This window comes from Eschrichtius robustus, chromosome 6, assembly GCF_028021215.1.
Source record: "Eschrichtius robustus isolate mEscRob2 chromosome 6, mEscRob2.pri, whole genome shotgun sequence".
Classification (NCBI taxonomy): domain Eukaryota; kingdom Metazoa; phylum Chordata; class Mammalia; order Artiodactyla; family Eschrichtiidae; genus Eschrichtius; species Eschrichtius robustus.
Genome location: NC_090829.1, coordinates 9,977,512 through 9,990,373, shown reverse-complemented (window position 1 = coordinate 9,990,373; position 12,862 = coordinate 9,977,512). Strand labels below are relative to the sequence as shown.

The 12,862-nt window shown below is 38.1% G+C and overlaps 1 protein-coding gene across 1 annotated transcript in view; it reads right to left on the bottom strand.

Moving 5' to 3' along the window:
• TBC1D5 (TBC1 domain family member 5) overlaps positions 1-12,862 on the bottom strand; it is a 535,061-nt gene that overhangs the window by 206,352 nt on the left and 315,847 nt on the right. The window contains exons 12-14 of the mRNA XM_068545866.1: positions 11,572-11,622; positions 11,408-11,477; positions 5,743-5,915 (exon numbers count right to left, since the gene is read on the bottom strand). Of these exons, the coding sequence (XP_068401967.1) occupies positions 5,743-5,915; positions 11,408-11,477; positions 11,572-11,622 (294 nt within the window). The remainder of the gene's footprint in view (positions 1-5,742; positions 5,916-11,407; positions 11,478-11,571; positions 11,623-12,862) is intronic.

Sequence of the window (12,862 nt, the reverse complement as noted above, 5' to 3'; positions counted from 1 at the left end):
TAAATAGTGCTGCAATGAACATTCAGGTGCATGTGTCTTTTTGAGTTACGGTTTTCTCTGGGTATATGCCCAGTAGTGGGATTGCAGGGTCATATGGTAATTCTATTTTTAGTTTTTTAAGGAACCTCCATATTGTTCTCCATAGTGGCTGTATCAATTTACATTCCCACCAACAGTGCAAGAGGGTTCCCTTTTCTCCACACCCTCTCCAGCACTTGCTGTTTGTAGATTTTCTGATGATGCCCATTCTAACAGGAGTGAGGTGATACCTCATTGTAGTTTTGATTTGCATTTCTCTAATAATTAGTGATGTTGAGCATCTTTTCATGTGCTTCGTGGCCGTCTGTATGTCTTCTTTGGAGAAATGTCTATTTAGGTCTTCTGCCCATTTTTGGATTGGGGTGTTTGTTTCTTTAATATTGAGCTGAATGAGCTGTTTATATATTTTGGAGATTAATCCTTTGTCCGTTGATTCGTTTGCAAATATTTTCTCCCATTCTGAGGGTTGTCTTTTCGTCTTGTTTATGGTTTCCTTTGCTGTGCAAAAGCTTTGAAGTTTCATTAGGTCCCATTTGTTTATTTTTGTTTTTATTTCCATTACTCTAGAAGGTGGATCAAAAAAGATCTTGCTGTGATTTATGTCAAAGAGTGTTCTTCCTATGTTTTCCTCTAAGAGTTTTATAGTGTCCAGTCTTATATTTAGGTCTCTAATCCATTTTGAGTTTATTTTTGTGTATGGTGCTAGGGAGTATTCTAATTTCATTCTTTTACATGTAGCTGTCCAGTTTTCCCAGCACCACTTATTGAAGAGACTGTCTTTTCTCCATTGTATATCTTTGCCTCCTTTGTCATAGATTAGTTGACCATAGGTGCGTGGGTTTATCTCTGGGCTTTCTATCTTGTTCCATTGATCTATGTTTCTGTTTTGGTGCCAGTACCATATTGTCTTGATTACTGTAGCTTTGTAGTAGAGTCTGAAGTCAGGGAGTCTGATTCCTCCAGCTCCATTTTTTTGCCTCAAGACTGCTTTGGCTATTCGGGGTCTTTTGTGTCTCCATACAAATTTTAAGATGATTTGTTCTAGCTCCATAAAAAATGCCATTGGTAATTTGATAGGGATTGCATTGAATCTGTAGATTGCTTTGGGTAGTATACTCATTTTCACAATGTTGATTCTTCCAATCCAAGAACATGGTATATCTCTCCATCTGTTGGTATCGTCTTTAATTTCTTTCATCAGTGTCTTATAGTTTTCTGCATACAGGTCTTTTGTCTCCCTAGGTAGGTTTATTCCTAGGTATTTTACTCTTTATGTTGCAATGGTAAATGGGAGTGTTTCCATAATTTCTCTTTCAGATTTTTCATCATTAGTGTATAGGAATGCAAGAGATTTCTGTGCATTAATTTTGTATCCTGCAACGTTACCATATTCATTAATTAGCTCTAGCAGTTTTCTGGTGGCAGTTTTAGGATTCTCTATGTATAGTATCATGTCATCCGCCAACAGTGACAGTTTTACTTCTTCTTTTCCAATTTGTATTCCTTTTATTTCTTTTTCTTCTCTGATTGCCGTGGCTAGGACTTCCAGAACTATGTTGAATAATAGTGGTGAGAGTGGACATCCTTGTCTCGTTCCTGATCTTAGAGGAAATGCTTTCAGTTTTTCACCATTGAGAATGATGTTTGCTGTGGGTTTGTCATATATGGCCTTTATTATGTTGAGGTAGGTTCCCTCTATGCCCACTTTCTGGAGAGCTTTTATCATAAATGTGTGTTGAATTTTGTCAAAAGCTTTTTCTGCATCTATTGAGATGATCATATGGTTTTTATTCTTCACTTTGTTAATATGGTGTATCACATTGATTGATTTGCGTATATTGAAGAATCCTTGCATCCCTGGGATAAATCCCACTTGATCGTGGTGTATGATCCTTTTAAGGTGTTGTTGGATTCTGTTTTGCTAGTATTTTGTTGAGGATTTTTGCATCTATATTCATCAGTGATATTGGGCTGTAATTTTCTTTTTTTGTAGTGTCTTTGTCTGGTTTTGGTATCAGGGTGATGGTGGCCTCATAGAATGAGTTTGGGAGTGTTCCTTCCTCTGCAATTTTTTGGAAGAGTTTGAGAAGGATAGGTGTTAGCTCTTGTCTAAATGTTTGATAGAATTCACCTGTGAAGCCATCTGGTCCTGGACTTTTGTTTGTTGGAAGATTTTTAATCGCAGTTTCAATTTCATTACTTGTGATTGGTCTGTTCATATTTTCTGTTTCTTCCTGGTTCAGTCTTGGAAGGTTATACCTTTCTAAAAATTTGTCCATTTCTTCCAGGTTGTCCATTTTATTGGCATAAAGTTGCTTGTAGTAGTCTCTTAGGATGCTTTGTATTTCTGCGGTGTCTGTTGTAACTTCTCCTTTTTCGTTTCTGATTTTATTGATTTGAGTCCTCTCCCTCTTTTTCTTGATGAGTCTGGCTAATGGCTTATCAATTTTGTTTATCTTCTCAAAGAACCAGCTTTTAGTTTTATTGATCTTTGCTATTGTTTTCTTTGTTTCTATTTCATTTATTTCTGCTCTGATCTTTATGATTTCTTTCCTTCTGCTAACTTTGGGTTTTGTTTGTTCTTCTTTCTCTAGTTTCTTTTGGTGTAAGGTTAGATTGTTTACTTGAGATTTTTCTTGTTTCTTTAGGTAGGCTTGTATAGCTATAAACTTCCCTCTTAGAACTGCTTTCGCTGCATCCCATAGGTTTTGGGTTGTCGTGTTTTCATTGTCATTTGTCTCTAGGTATTTTTTGATTTCCTCTTTGATTTCTTCAGTGATCTCTTGGTTATTTAGTAACGTATTGTTTAGCCTCCATGTGTTTGTCTTTTTTACGTTTTTTCCCCTGTAATTCATTTCTAATCTCATAGCGTTGTGGTCAGAAAAGATGCTTGATATGATTTCAATTTTCTTAAATTTACTGAGGCTTGATTTGTGACCCAAGATGTGATCTATCCTGGAGAATGTTCCGTGCGCACTTGAGAAGAAGGTGTAATCTGCTGTTTTTGGATGGAATGTCCTATGTATATCAATTAAATCTATCTGGTCTATTGTGTCATTTAAAGCTTCTGTTTCCTTATTTATTTTCATTTTGGATGATCTGTCCATTGGTGTAAGTGAGGTGTTAAAGTCCCCCACTATGATTGTGTTACTGTCAATTTCCTCTTTTATAGCTGTTAGCAGTTGCCTTATGTATTGAGGTGCTCCTATGTTGGGTGCATATATATTTATAATTGTTATATCTTCTTCTTGGATTGATCCCTTGATCATTATGTAGTGTCCTTCCTTGTCTCTTGTAACATTCTTTATTTTAAAGTCTATTTTATCTGATATGAGTATAGCTACTCCAGCTGTCTTTTGATTTCCATTTGCATGGAATATCTTTTTCCATCCCCTCACTTTCAGTCTGTATGTGTCCCTAGGTCTAAAGTGGGTCTCTTGTAGACAGCATACATATGGGTCTTGTTTTTGTATCCATTCAGCCAGTCTATGTCTTTTGGTTGGGGCATTTAATCCATTCACGTTTAAGGTAATTATCGATATGTATGTTCCTATGACCATTTTCTTAATTGTTTTGGGTTTGTTTTTGTAGGTCCTTTTCTTCTCTTGTGTTTCCCACTTAGAGAAGTTCCTTTAGCATTTGTTGTAGAGCTGGTTTGGTGGTGCTGAATTCTCTTAGCTTTTGCTTGTCTGTAAAGCTTTTGATTTCTCCATCAAATCTAAATGAGATCCTTGCCGGGTAGAGTAATCTTGGTTGTAGGTTCTTCCCTTTCATCACTTTAAATATTATCATGCCACTCCCTTCTGGCTTGCAGAGTTTCTGCTGAGAAATCAGCTGTTAACCTTATGGGAGTTCCCTTGTATGTTATTTGTCGTTTTTCCCTTGCTGCTTTCAATAATTTTTCTTTGTCTTTAATTTTTGCCACTTTGATTACTATGTGTCTCGGCGTGTTTCTCCTTGGGTTTATCCTGTATGGGACTCTCTGCGCCTCCTGGACTTGGGTGGCTATTTCCTTTCCCATGTTAGGGAAGTTTTCGACTATAATCTCTTCAAATATTTTCTCTGGTCCTTTCTCTCTCTCTTCACCTTCTGGGACCCCTATAATGCGAATGTTGTTGCGTTTAATGTTGTCCCACAGGTCTCTTAGGCTGTCTTCATTTCTTTTCATTCTTTTTTCTTTAGTCTGTTCCGCAGCAGTGAATTCCACCATTCTGTCTTCCAGGTCACTTATCCGTTCTTCTGCCTCAGTTATTCTGCTATTGATTCCTTCTAGTGTAGTTTTCATTTCAGTTATTGTATTGTTCATCTCTGTTTGTTTGTCCTTTAATTCTTCTAGGTCTTTGTTAACCATTTCGTGCATCTTCTCAATCTTTGCCTCCATTCTTATTCCGAGGTCCTGGATCATCTTCACTATCATTATTCTGAATTCTTTTTCTGGAAGGTTGCCTATCTCCACTTCATTTAGTTGTTTTTCTGGGGTTTTTTCTTGTTCCTTCATCTTGTACATAGCCCTCTGCCTTTTCATCTTGTCTATCTTTCTGTAACTGTGGTTTTTGGTCCACAGGCTGCAGGATTGTAGTTTTTCTTGCTTCTGCTGTCTGCCCTCTGGCGGTTGAGGCTATCTAAGAGGCCTGATGGGAGACTCTGGTGGTGGGTAGAGCTGACTGTTGCTGTGGCGGTCAGAGCTCAGTAAAACTTTAATCCACTTGACTGTTGATGGGTGGGGCGGGGTTCCCTCCCTGTTGGTTGTTTTGCCTGAGGCAACCCAACACTGGAGCCTACCTGGGCTCTTTGGTGGGGCTAATGGCAGACTCTGGGAGGGCTCACGCCAAGGAGCACTTCCCAGAACCTCCGCTGCCAGAGTCCTTGTCCCCACAGTGAAACAGAGCCACCCCCCGCCTCTGCAGGAGACCCCCCAACACCAGCAGGTAGGTCTGGTTCAGTCTCCCCCAGGGTCACTGCTCCTTCCCCTGGGTCCCGATGCACACACTACTTTGTGTGTGCCCTCCAAGAGTGGGGTCTCTGTTTCCCCCAGTCGTGTCGAAGTCCTGCAATCAATTCCCACTAGGCTTCAAAGTCTGATTCTCTAGGAACTCCTCCTCCTGTTGCCGGAACCCCAGGTTGGGAAGCCTGACGTGGGGCTCAGAACCTTCACTCCAGTGGGTGGACTTCTGTGGTATCTATCTTACTTTTAGAAATGCACTTCTGAGGGCAGAGCAGATAAGCACACTATAAAATGGAAAGAACATGAATATCTTACAGGATAGTTTGGGTTCCGGGCTGGCTTCACTGTGTACAATCAGCGTGACCCCGCACTTCTCAGAATGCTTGGTTTAATGATCTGCTGTTGCCATCTTGAAATTCCCACTAATTTTTTTTTAAAGGGCCATTCATTTTTATTTTACACTGGCTCTGCAGATTATAGAGCCAATTCTGCCTGGATTTGAATGTCGACTTCACTGTTCAATATGTGTAAGTTTATTGTAAACCTTAGTTTCTTCCTCTGTAACAAAGGGGTCACGTTAGATGAAATAGGACATCTGAAAGCAATGAGCACAGAGTCTGGCACACAGAACACAAAAGGAGATATGAAATGAAATGTAGCCGGCATAGCTCTTACTCTTACGTCTATGAATCTGAAACATATAGAAACCACCATAAATCATAATTAGGTGTTGCTGAAATTTAAACTTGAATACTTACAACCCATATATCTGTGGTGCAATTTCTAGTCTGTTCAGGTGCATGTAAAGCTCAATATCATGCTTCTTCAGTAGATGATCCTGGATCTGGTTGACTTTAGTAACAATAGCAACTGTTGGCCCCAAATCCTGTGGTCTAGCAAAGGGGATAGGAGTCATCAGGGTTTCTTTCCCCTAAACACAGGAAAAATGGAACATGTATTATTTCAATGTGAAGTTAACAAACACATGGACATTATTCTTGAACGTATTTATCAATGGAAGTTTAGAGAAGAACCAACAACTACTTTAACCAACTCAGGAAAAAAGCTTAAAATGTGGGACCATAAACTGATCGTCACATAGATGACTGTGCCCATGAAGGCCAGGAAACACCTTCTAAAAATTTTCTACTTGTATTCCCTTGACCAGTTTATCTGGTGACATTAAGTCTTATAAGATAATTTTGGCTAGAGGTAGTGGTGGCCACTAGTCTATCTGTCCATGGCCAGTTTGTCTCAGCAGCAGCCATAGTACCTAAATGGCACACTCTGAGGAAAATGTATTTCTTGTGGCATAAAAGTTAAACATGAAAAAAAGTAATTGAAAACTGTCTTACTTTGAGCTCTCAAAACTATAAAAAAGTCAAGAAATAAAGCAAACCAGTACTAGAAAAGAAGACATCCTCTAACTGTCCTTTGATCAACTTAAATAGCTGGGTAGAAAGATTTTTAAATTCTTCAGACCAAAAATGTAGCTGACTTGAAAAAAAAAAAAAAAAAAAAAAAAAACTATGTGGGCAGTACAACTTCTGTTCCTGCCACCCGATATTAAGATCTATAACTCCTTGTAATGCTTTCATGTAAACGTCAACTACCCCTCAAGTCTGATGATATACTCTAATATATTATGTCTGACCTTTCTTCTGATGTTCAGTTCCCAGTTTCTACCTCTCTCCAATACTGGGATTTATAGCATCTTCTTTCATGATTATCTGCCTACCACTCATCCTCAGTCTTCTCTAGTTTAAATTGTTGTTTCTGTTTCACAAACGCTGCTTTTTCATACAGTTCTGGTCTCAGTTTAATTTCTACTTACATGCAGTTCCCTGAGTGAGCTCAGTCATTCACAGTGCTTCAACCAAAACCCATTCTCCAAAGACTTCCTAATCTGTATTCGTAACCTAGAACTCTGGAGTGCTTCCCACACGCTCAAATGTCGGCGAAGAATGTTAGATTGCCAAAGGGTCTCGAATTCAGCAGGCCTGCGACTGAGCTCCTCACCTTCCGCTCGAAAGCATGTTCATCCTTTCCCACGCCTACCTCAACCCATCCTCCAATACGAATACGTGGTTTGCCAATTTTAGCTCCTCAGAACCACTCCGGGGACTCTTGCATATGTCTCTTCTTCGGCGCGAACACCCTGACTTGGGGCCCTAATCATTCCTTTGCTCCTCGTCTTGCTGCCCCCCAATTTAGCCTGCTTTAAATCCATCTTCCAAAATGCCTGGTGATCTATCTAAAGCAGGTATTACATTATGCCAGATTGCCCTCCTTAGACACTTTATTTTTTTTTGGCCACGCTGCGCAGCATGCTTAGCTCCCCAACCGACCAGGGACTGAACCCGTGCCCCCTGCAGTGGGAGTGTGGAGTATTAACCACTGGACCGCCAGGGAAGTCCCTCCTTAGACATTTTTAAGAGTTCCCTATTAATTTCACTCTGGGAAAAACAAAACGAAACAATTCAAATTCTTTAGCCAGGTCGGCAAGGCTTTCCATCATCTAGTCAGCCTCTGTTCTCACTGTGCTTCCAGAGATACTGGGGATGCCATTCTTTTACCTGAAATATCCCCTCCCCAGTGTTTCCACTGAGGAGCCCCCATGTGTATTTTAAGATTTGGCTCAAGTGCCAGGTCTAGTTCATTATCCTCTTCTCTGCTCCCACAGTATGTGTTTCTACTTCTCTTCCTCCTAAACTGTGAGCTCTCTGAAAGGAATAACATCTTCTTGTCACTGGACCGGATTCAGGGGTATAAAGATAAGGAAGGTAAAGCTCTTGCCCTAATCATGGAGGGAAGAATTACACAGAAAAAAAGCTCAGAATTCTGCGTGAGAGCTGTGACTAATCAGGCTGGTAGAAAGCACAGAAGAGAGGAGGGGAGGGTCCTGTGTCAGTACAGGGAGAAGGGGCTCCATCTGTTTGTCCAGGATCATTTCAAGTCTTAAAAAGAAACGCAGCCCTTTGGACTTCCTACAGTGTCTGCCCTAGAGTATTTAGGTCCAAAGGACATAAGACCATATTAATCTTTAGGGCTCAATTCACTGTTGTTAATTTGTATAGACAGGAGAAAGGGAAACCTCTATATTGTGCTCATTTATTATAAAAATAGTACATCCAAAACACCTTTTTCTGATTTTGTAACATCTAGTACTCTCTTCAAATAATAGGATGCTTTAACTTACACTTCCTTATCTTCAGGATTTCTTCTTATAAAGCATGCTACTTGCATTTAACATATATGATCAAATGAGACAGCCACAACTACCGATAAAACTAGAAAACCTTTCTAACCACTTATTAGTGGTACGCAAAGTGTGTTCTACAGATCAGTGCCAGGCCACAGACTGAGCAATGCAGCAAGATAATGATTTCACACCATTACGTAAACCAACACACTGCTTCCATCATCAAGAAAGTCTTATTATAAAAAGTATGTCGCTAAACTAGCCAGCATGCACGGTGATATGACTGAATTTTCTGAGGAACTAGAAGACCTGCACGATGGAGTGATACATCAATTTCTCGAACTTCTTTTTAAAAAGATGATCATATCATGAAAAAGAACAAAAAGGGGAGGATGAAAAAGGGATTCACTAGATACGCTTTTTAGGAATATATTATGCACTGATACACACAAATAATTAATATAAATTCTCAGAGGTCACATCTATGTGTTCTTTGATAAAACAAATGTCTTTGTGCTGTCTTAGCCATTCTCATGACATGATTCAGTGAAAGCAACATGAATAAGTAAAAGTAAAAACTGGCAGCCCTCTCATTTTTATCATCATTCAGTTTCTCAGATGCTGTGAATCAGTTATAAAATATAAAATGACCACTGCGTAAAACGATCATGAGGCCTGTTAATTAAATGTCTTCAAAAACTCTGCTCAAAATCTGATGTTCACATAAGTCTATGACTCCATCAGATCACCTGCTGAGAATACAGAGCTACTGTTCATCACACACGCTTACAGCAAGCTTCCCCTGTAACAACCCTTACGGAATGGAGCATGGTGATATACAGCTGGAGTAAGACTTTATCACCTAAGCTCGGGGTAGACAAACTTTCTCTGGAAAGAGCCAGATGGTAAACATTTGCGACGTTCCAGGTCATACAGTCTGTGCTGCAACCACCCAGCTCTGCCTTTGTAACGAGAAAGCAGCCGAAGGCAGTAAGTAAACAAGTAGGCATGGCTGTATCCCCACAAAACTTTTTTTATGGACATGGAAATTTGAATTCTATATAATTTTCATGTCACCAAATACTATTCCTCTTCTGATATTTTTTTCAACCATTTAATAATGTAAAAGCCATTTTTAACTCACAAGCTGTACAAAAACAGATGGCAGGCCAAATTGGCCTGCAGGCAGTAGTTCGCCCTGACCTCGACCAAAGGCATAAAAAGCATTAGTTATCCATCTCATTTGCTAAGAGACGGAGTGAAGGGACTGAGTAATACATGGTTTCTAACCAGAACTCATTCAATTATACTAACATAAAATAAATTAGTCATATAGAAAATAATATACCAAAAACTCTTAACAACAGCCCTTGCCAGAATAATTTGCAATTTTTCCCATATTGTGTAATAACAATGAAAAGACCATAATGATCTCTAAGTTAGCATATATGGTTGTTTAAAATGACAGTTAATTCGGCAATACCACTCCTAGAGATATGCCGAGAGAATTGAAAACATACGTTCACACAAAAGTTTGTATACAAATGTTCCTAGCAACATTAGTCTTCATAGTCAAAAAGTGAAAAGAACCCAAATGTCACCAACTGAGATATGGAAAAACAAAATGTGGCATATATCTATGCAATGAAACATTATTTAGCCCTGAAAAGGGATGAAGTACTGACACATGCCACAATATGAATGAACAGTGAAAACATTATGCTAAGTGAAAAAAGTCAGTCACAAAAGGTCACATATTGTATGATTCCATTTATATGAAATGTACAGAATAGGCAAGCCCAAAGGAACAGAAAGTAGATTAGTGATGCCAAAGGCTCTAGGGAGGGGGAAATGGGGAGTGACTGCTAATGGGGCTAGGATTTCCTTTTAGGGTGTTGAAAATGTTTTGAAATTAGACAGTGGGGACATTTGCACAACCTTGTGAATACGCTAAAAACCACTAAATTGTACACTTTAAAAAGGTGAATGTTATGGTATGTTAATTATTTCACAACAAAAATTATAGTTAAAGAATAAGGGTAAGAGGGAACCCTCCTACCCTGTTGGTGGGAATGTAAATTGGTAGAGCCACTATGGAGAATGGTATGAAGGTTCCTTAAAAAACTAAAAACAGAATTACCATGGGATCCAGCAATCCCATTCCTGGGCATATATCCAGAGAAAACTCTAATTCAAAAAGACACATGCACCCTAATGCTCATAGCAGCACTATTTACAAAAGCCAGGACATGGAAGCAACCTAAATGTCCATCAACAGAGGAGTGGATAAAGATGTGCTACATATACACAATGGAATATTACTCAGCCATAAAAAAGAATGAAACTGGACCTACAGATTGTCATTTGAGTGAAGTAAGTCAGAGAGAGAAAGACAAATATCATATGATATCACTTACACGCAGAATCTAAAAAAAGGGTACAAATGAATTTACCTACAAAACAGAAATAGATTACAGATGTAGAAAACAAACTTATGGTTACAAGAGGTGGGCGGGGGTAGGGATAAATTGGGAGATTGGGATTGACATATACACACTACTAAATATAAAATAGGTAACTAATAAGGACCTATTGTATAGCACAGGGAACTGTACTCAATACTCTGTAACAGCCTATATGGGAAAAGAATCTAAAAAAGAGTGGATATAGGTATATGTATAACTGATTCACTTTGCTGTACACCTGAAACTAACACAACACTGTAAATCAACTATACGCCAATAAAAATTATTAGGAAAAAAAAAAGAATAAGGGTAAGAGAGAGTAAGGATAAATGGTATCGATGCTAAACATATAAATTCAATTTAGTGATGCATTAGTAAAAGCAAAACAACCTATCTGACACAGAGTTTATCCACCTACTTCCGTGCCTATCAACTCACCAGGACAGCACAGATCAAGTAGATAAATACTCTTTTCATTCAAAGTTTGTAATAGTTTTTAGGAAATTATATCGCATGCATAATATACACACATATAAAAGAAAGTTTCTATTTATTTATATGAAAATTTTTATATTCCCTTTGTAAATCTGTCAATAATTAGAGATATGATTTAGACCCCCAGTTCAAACTTACTCCACAGGTATCCTTGTATTTTCACTTTTTTATAGTGATAATAATGGCTTTTATTCTCTATGTTGTTACTAAAATCATTTGTTCCCTCAAATATAGTGAAAAGATCTGTACTGTAAGAGTTACCTTTTGACCATCATGCTCAAAAGTAGAAAACCAAGGTTCAGCAGTTTCCATAAGTTGTGAGAACATTGCACTAAAAATTAGAAAAATAATATAACGCCAATGTTAAATCTTCATTAAAGTAAAAATGGCGTAAAAAAATAAAAACAGAAAGTTTTTGTACTTACTAGGCATCATGTTCCAGATACTCAGGGTTCAAGAGAGTTTTCATTTCCTCACTTAAAAAAGCGATACAATCAATCAGCATGTGTAATTTTTTAATTGAAGGAGATGCAGAGGTTGCCTTATTCTATACTCATAAGCCAACTTTCATGCAACGTGTAAGTGAAGAAAAGTTAGCCTTTTTTTTAATAAAAAGAGCAACTCCATTAACAAATGAAATCCTTTCTTTCTATAAAGATCAAAAACAAATTAGCTGCCTGTCTGTACCACAACGAGGCAACTATCTATCTACTTGTTCCAAATAACCAAAGTGAATGTGACAATACATTCCCTGAACGCGCCTGATCTAGAATCGACTGATTATTCCACGATTTATCACTTGTCCAAAAACGAAACGAGAAAATATATAGTTTACTGGTCAAATATCCCATATTAAAACAGTAACTTATTTTCTTTCCATGGCTTCTATTTTTATTATGTTTTAACATCAATTAATCAGTGACAGCACCTCTTCCAAATCTATTTTAGTGCTGCTTCTACTTTACAGAGGATTGAAACAGTTAAAGAAGCATGTAGAACTCATTTAAAAGCTGTTTTTTTAAAAAGCAATTTGCAAATCACGTATACTTTCCTATGGAGTATATTCTGCATATGTGTTTTTAAGAAGATAAAACTGGCATGAAAACAGGATCCCGATACTAACTGCAACCTTATCATACCTTATACACCTGCAACCTTATCCCGATACTAACTGCAACTGAGGCAACAGCAACTAAGATATGGCTACTATAGTCAGATCCAACAAATTTACTATAATTAGAAAACCTCAAAGGGACTAGAAAATACTAATCTACAATATAGCAAGCAAAAGTTGATTTGACAAATGCCATAATATATGTTCAGCAAAATGGATGGCTACATTTGATGACTAAAGATCACACAGATAAACACATGAAATATTATGTTAATCCGTTATTTTCGGCACAGAGAGAGGCTAGCCTGTGGAATATTCCTGAGGAAGTTTTATAATCCCTCAGCTCTCCATTCCCAAGATGCTTCCCGGCTGCCTCTCTGGCCCATCTACTTAGGGTATCTTAAGTTAGAAAATAAATTCTAACAATCGGCCTAAGTTAAATACAGGATATACTAATTCATTATCTCCAACAAATAACTTCAGTAATTGTATCTCAAAAACATGAGAAGTCATTTTGTTTCTTTGTACTGGGGTGCTTTGGGGGACTCTTCTATTTATGAACTGAACTGAGTCTGGTGAGGACAAAATATCTCACACATGAG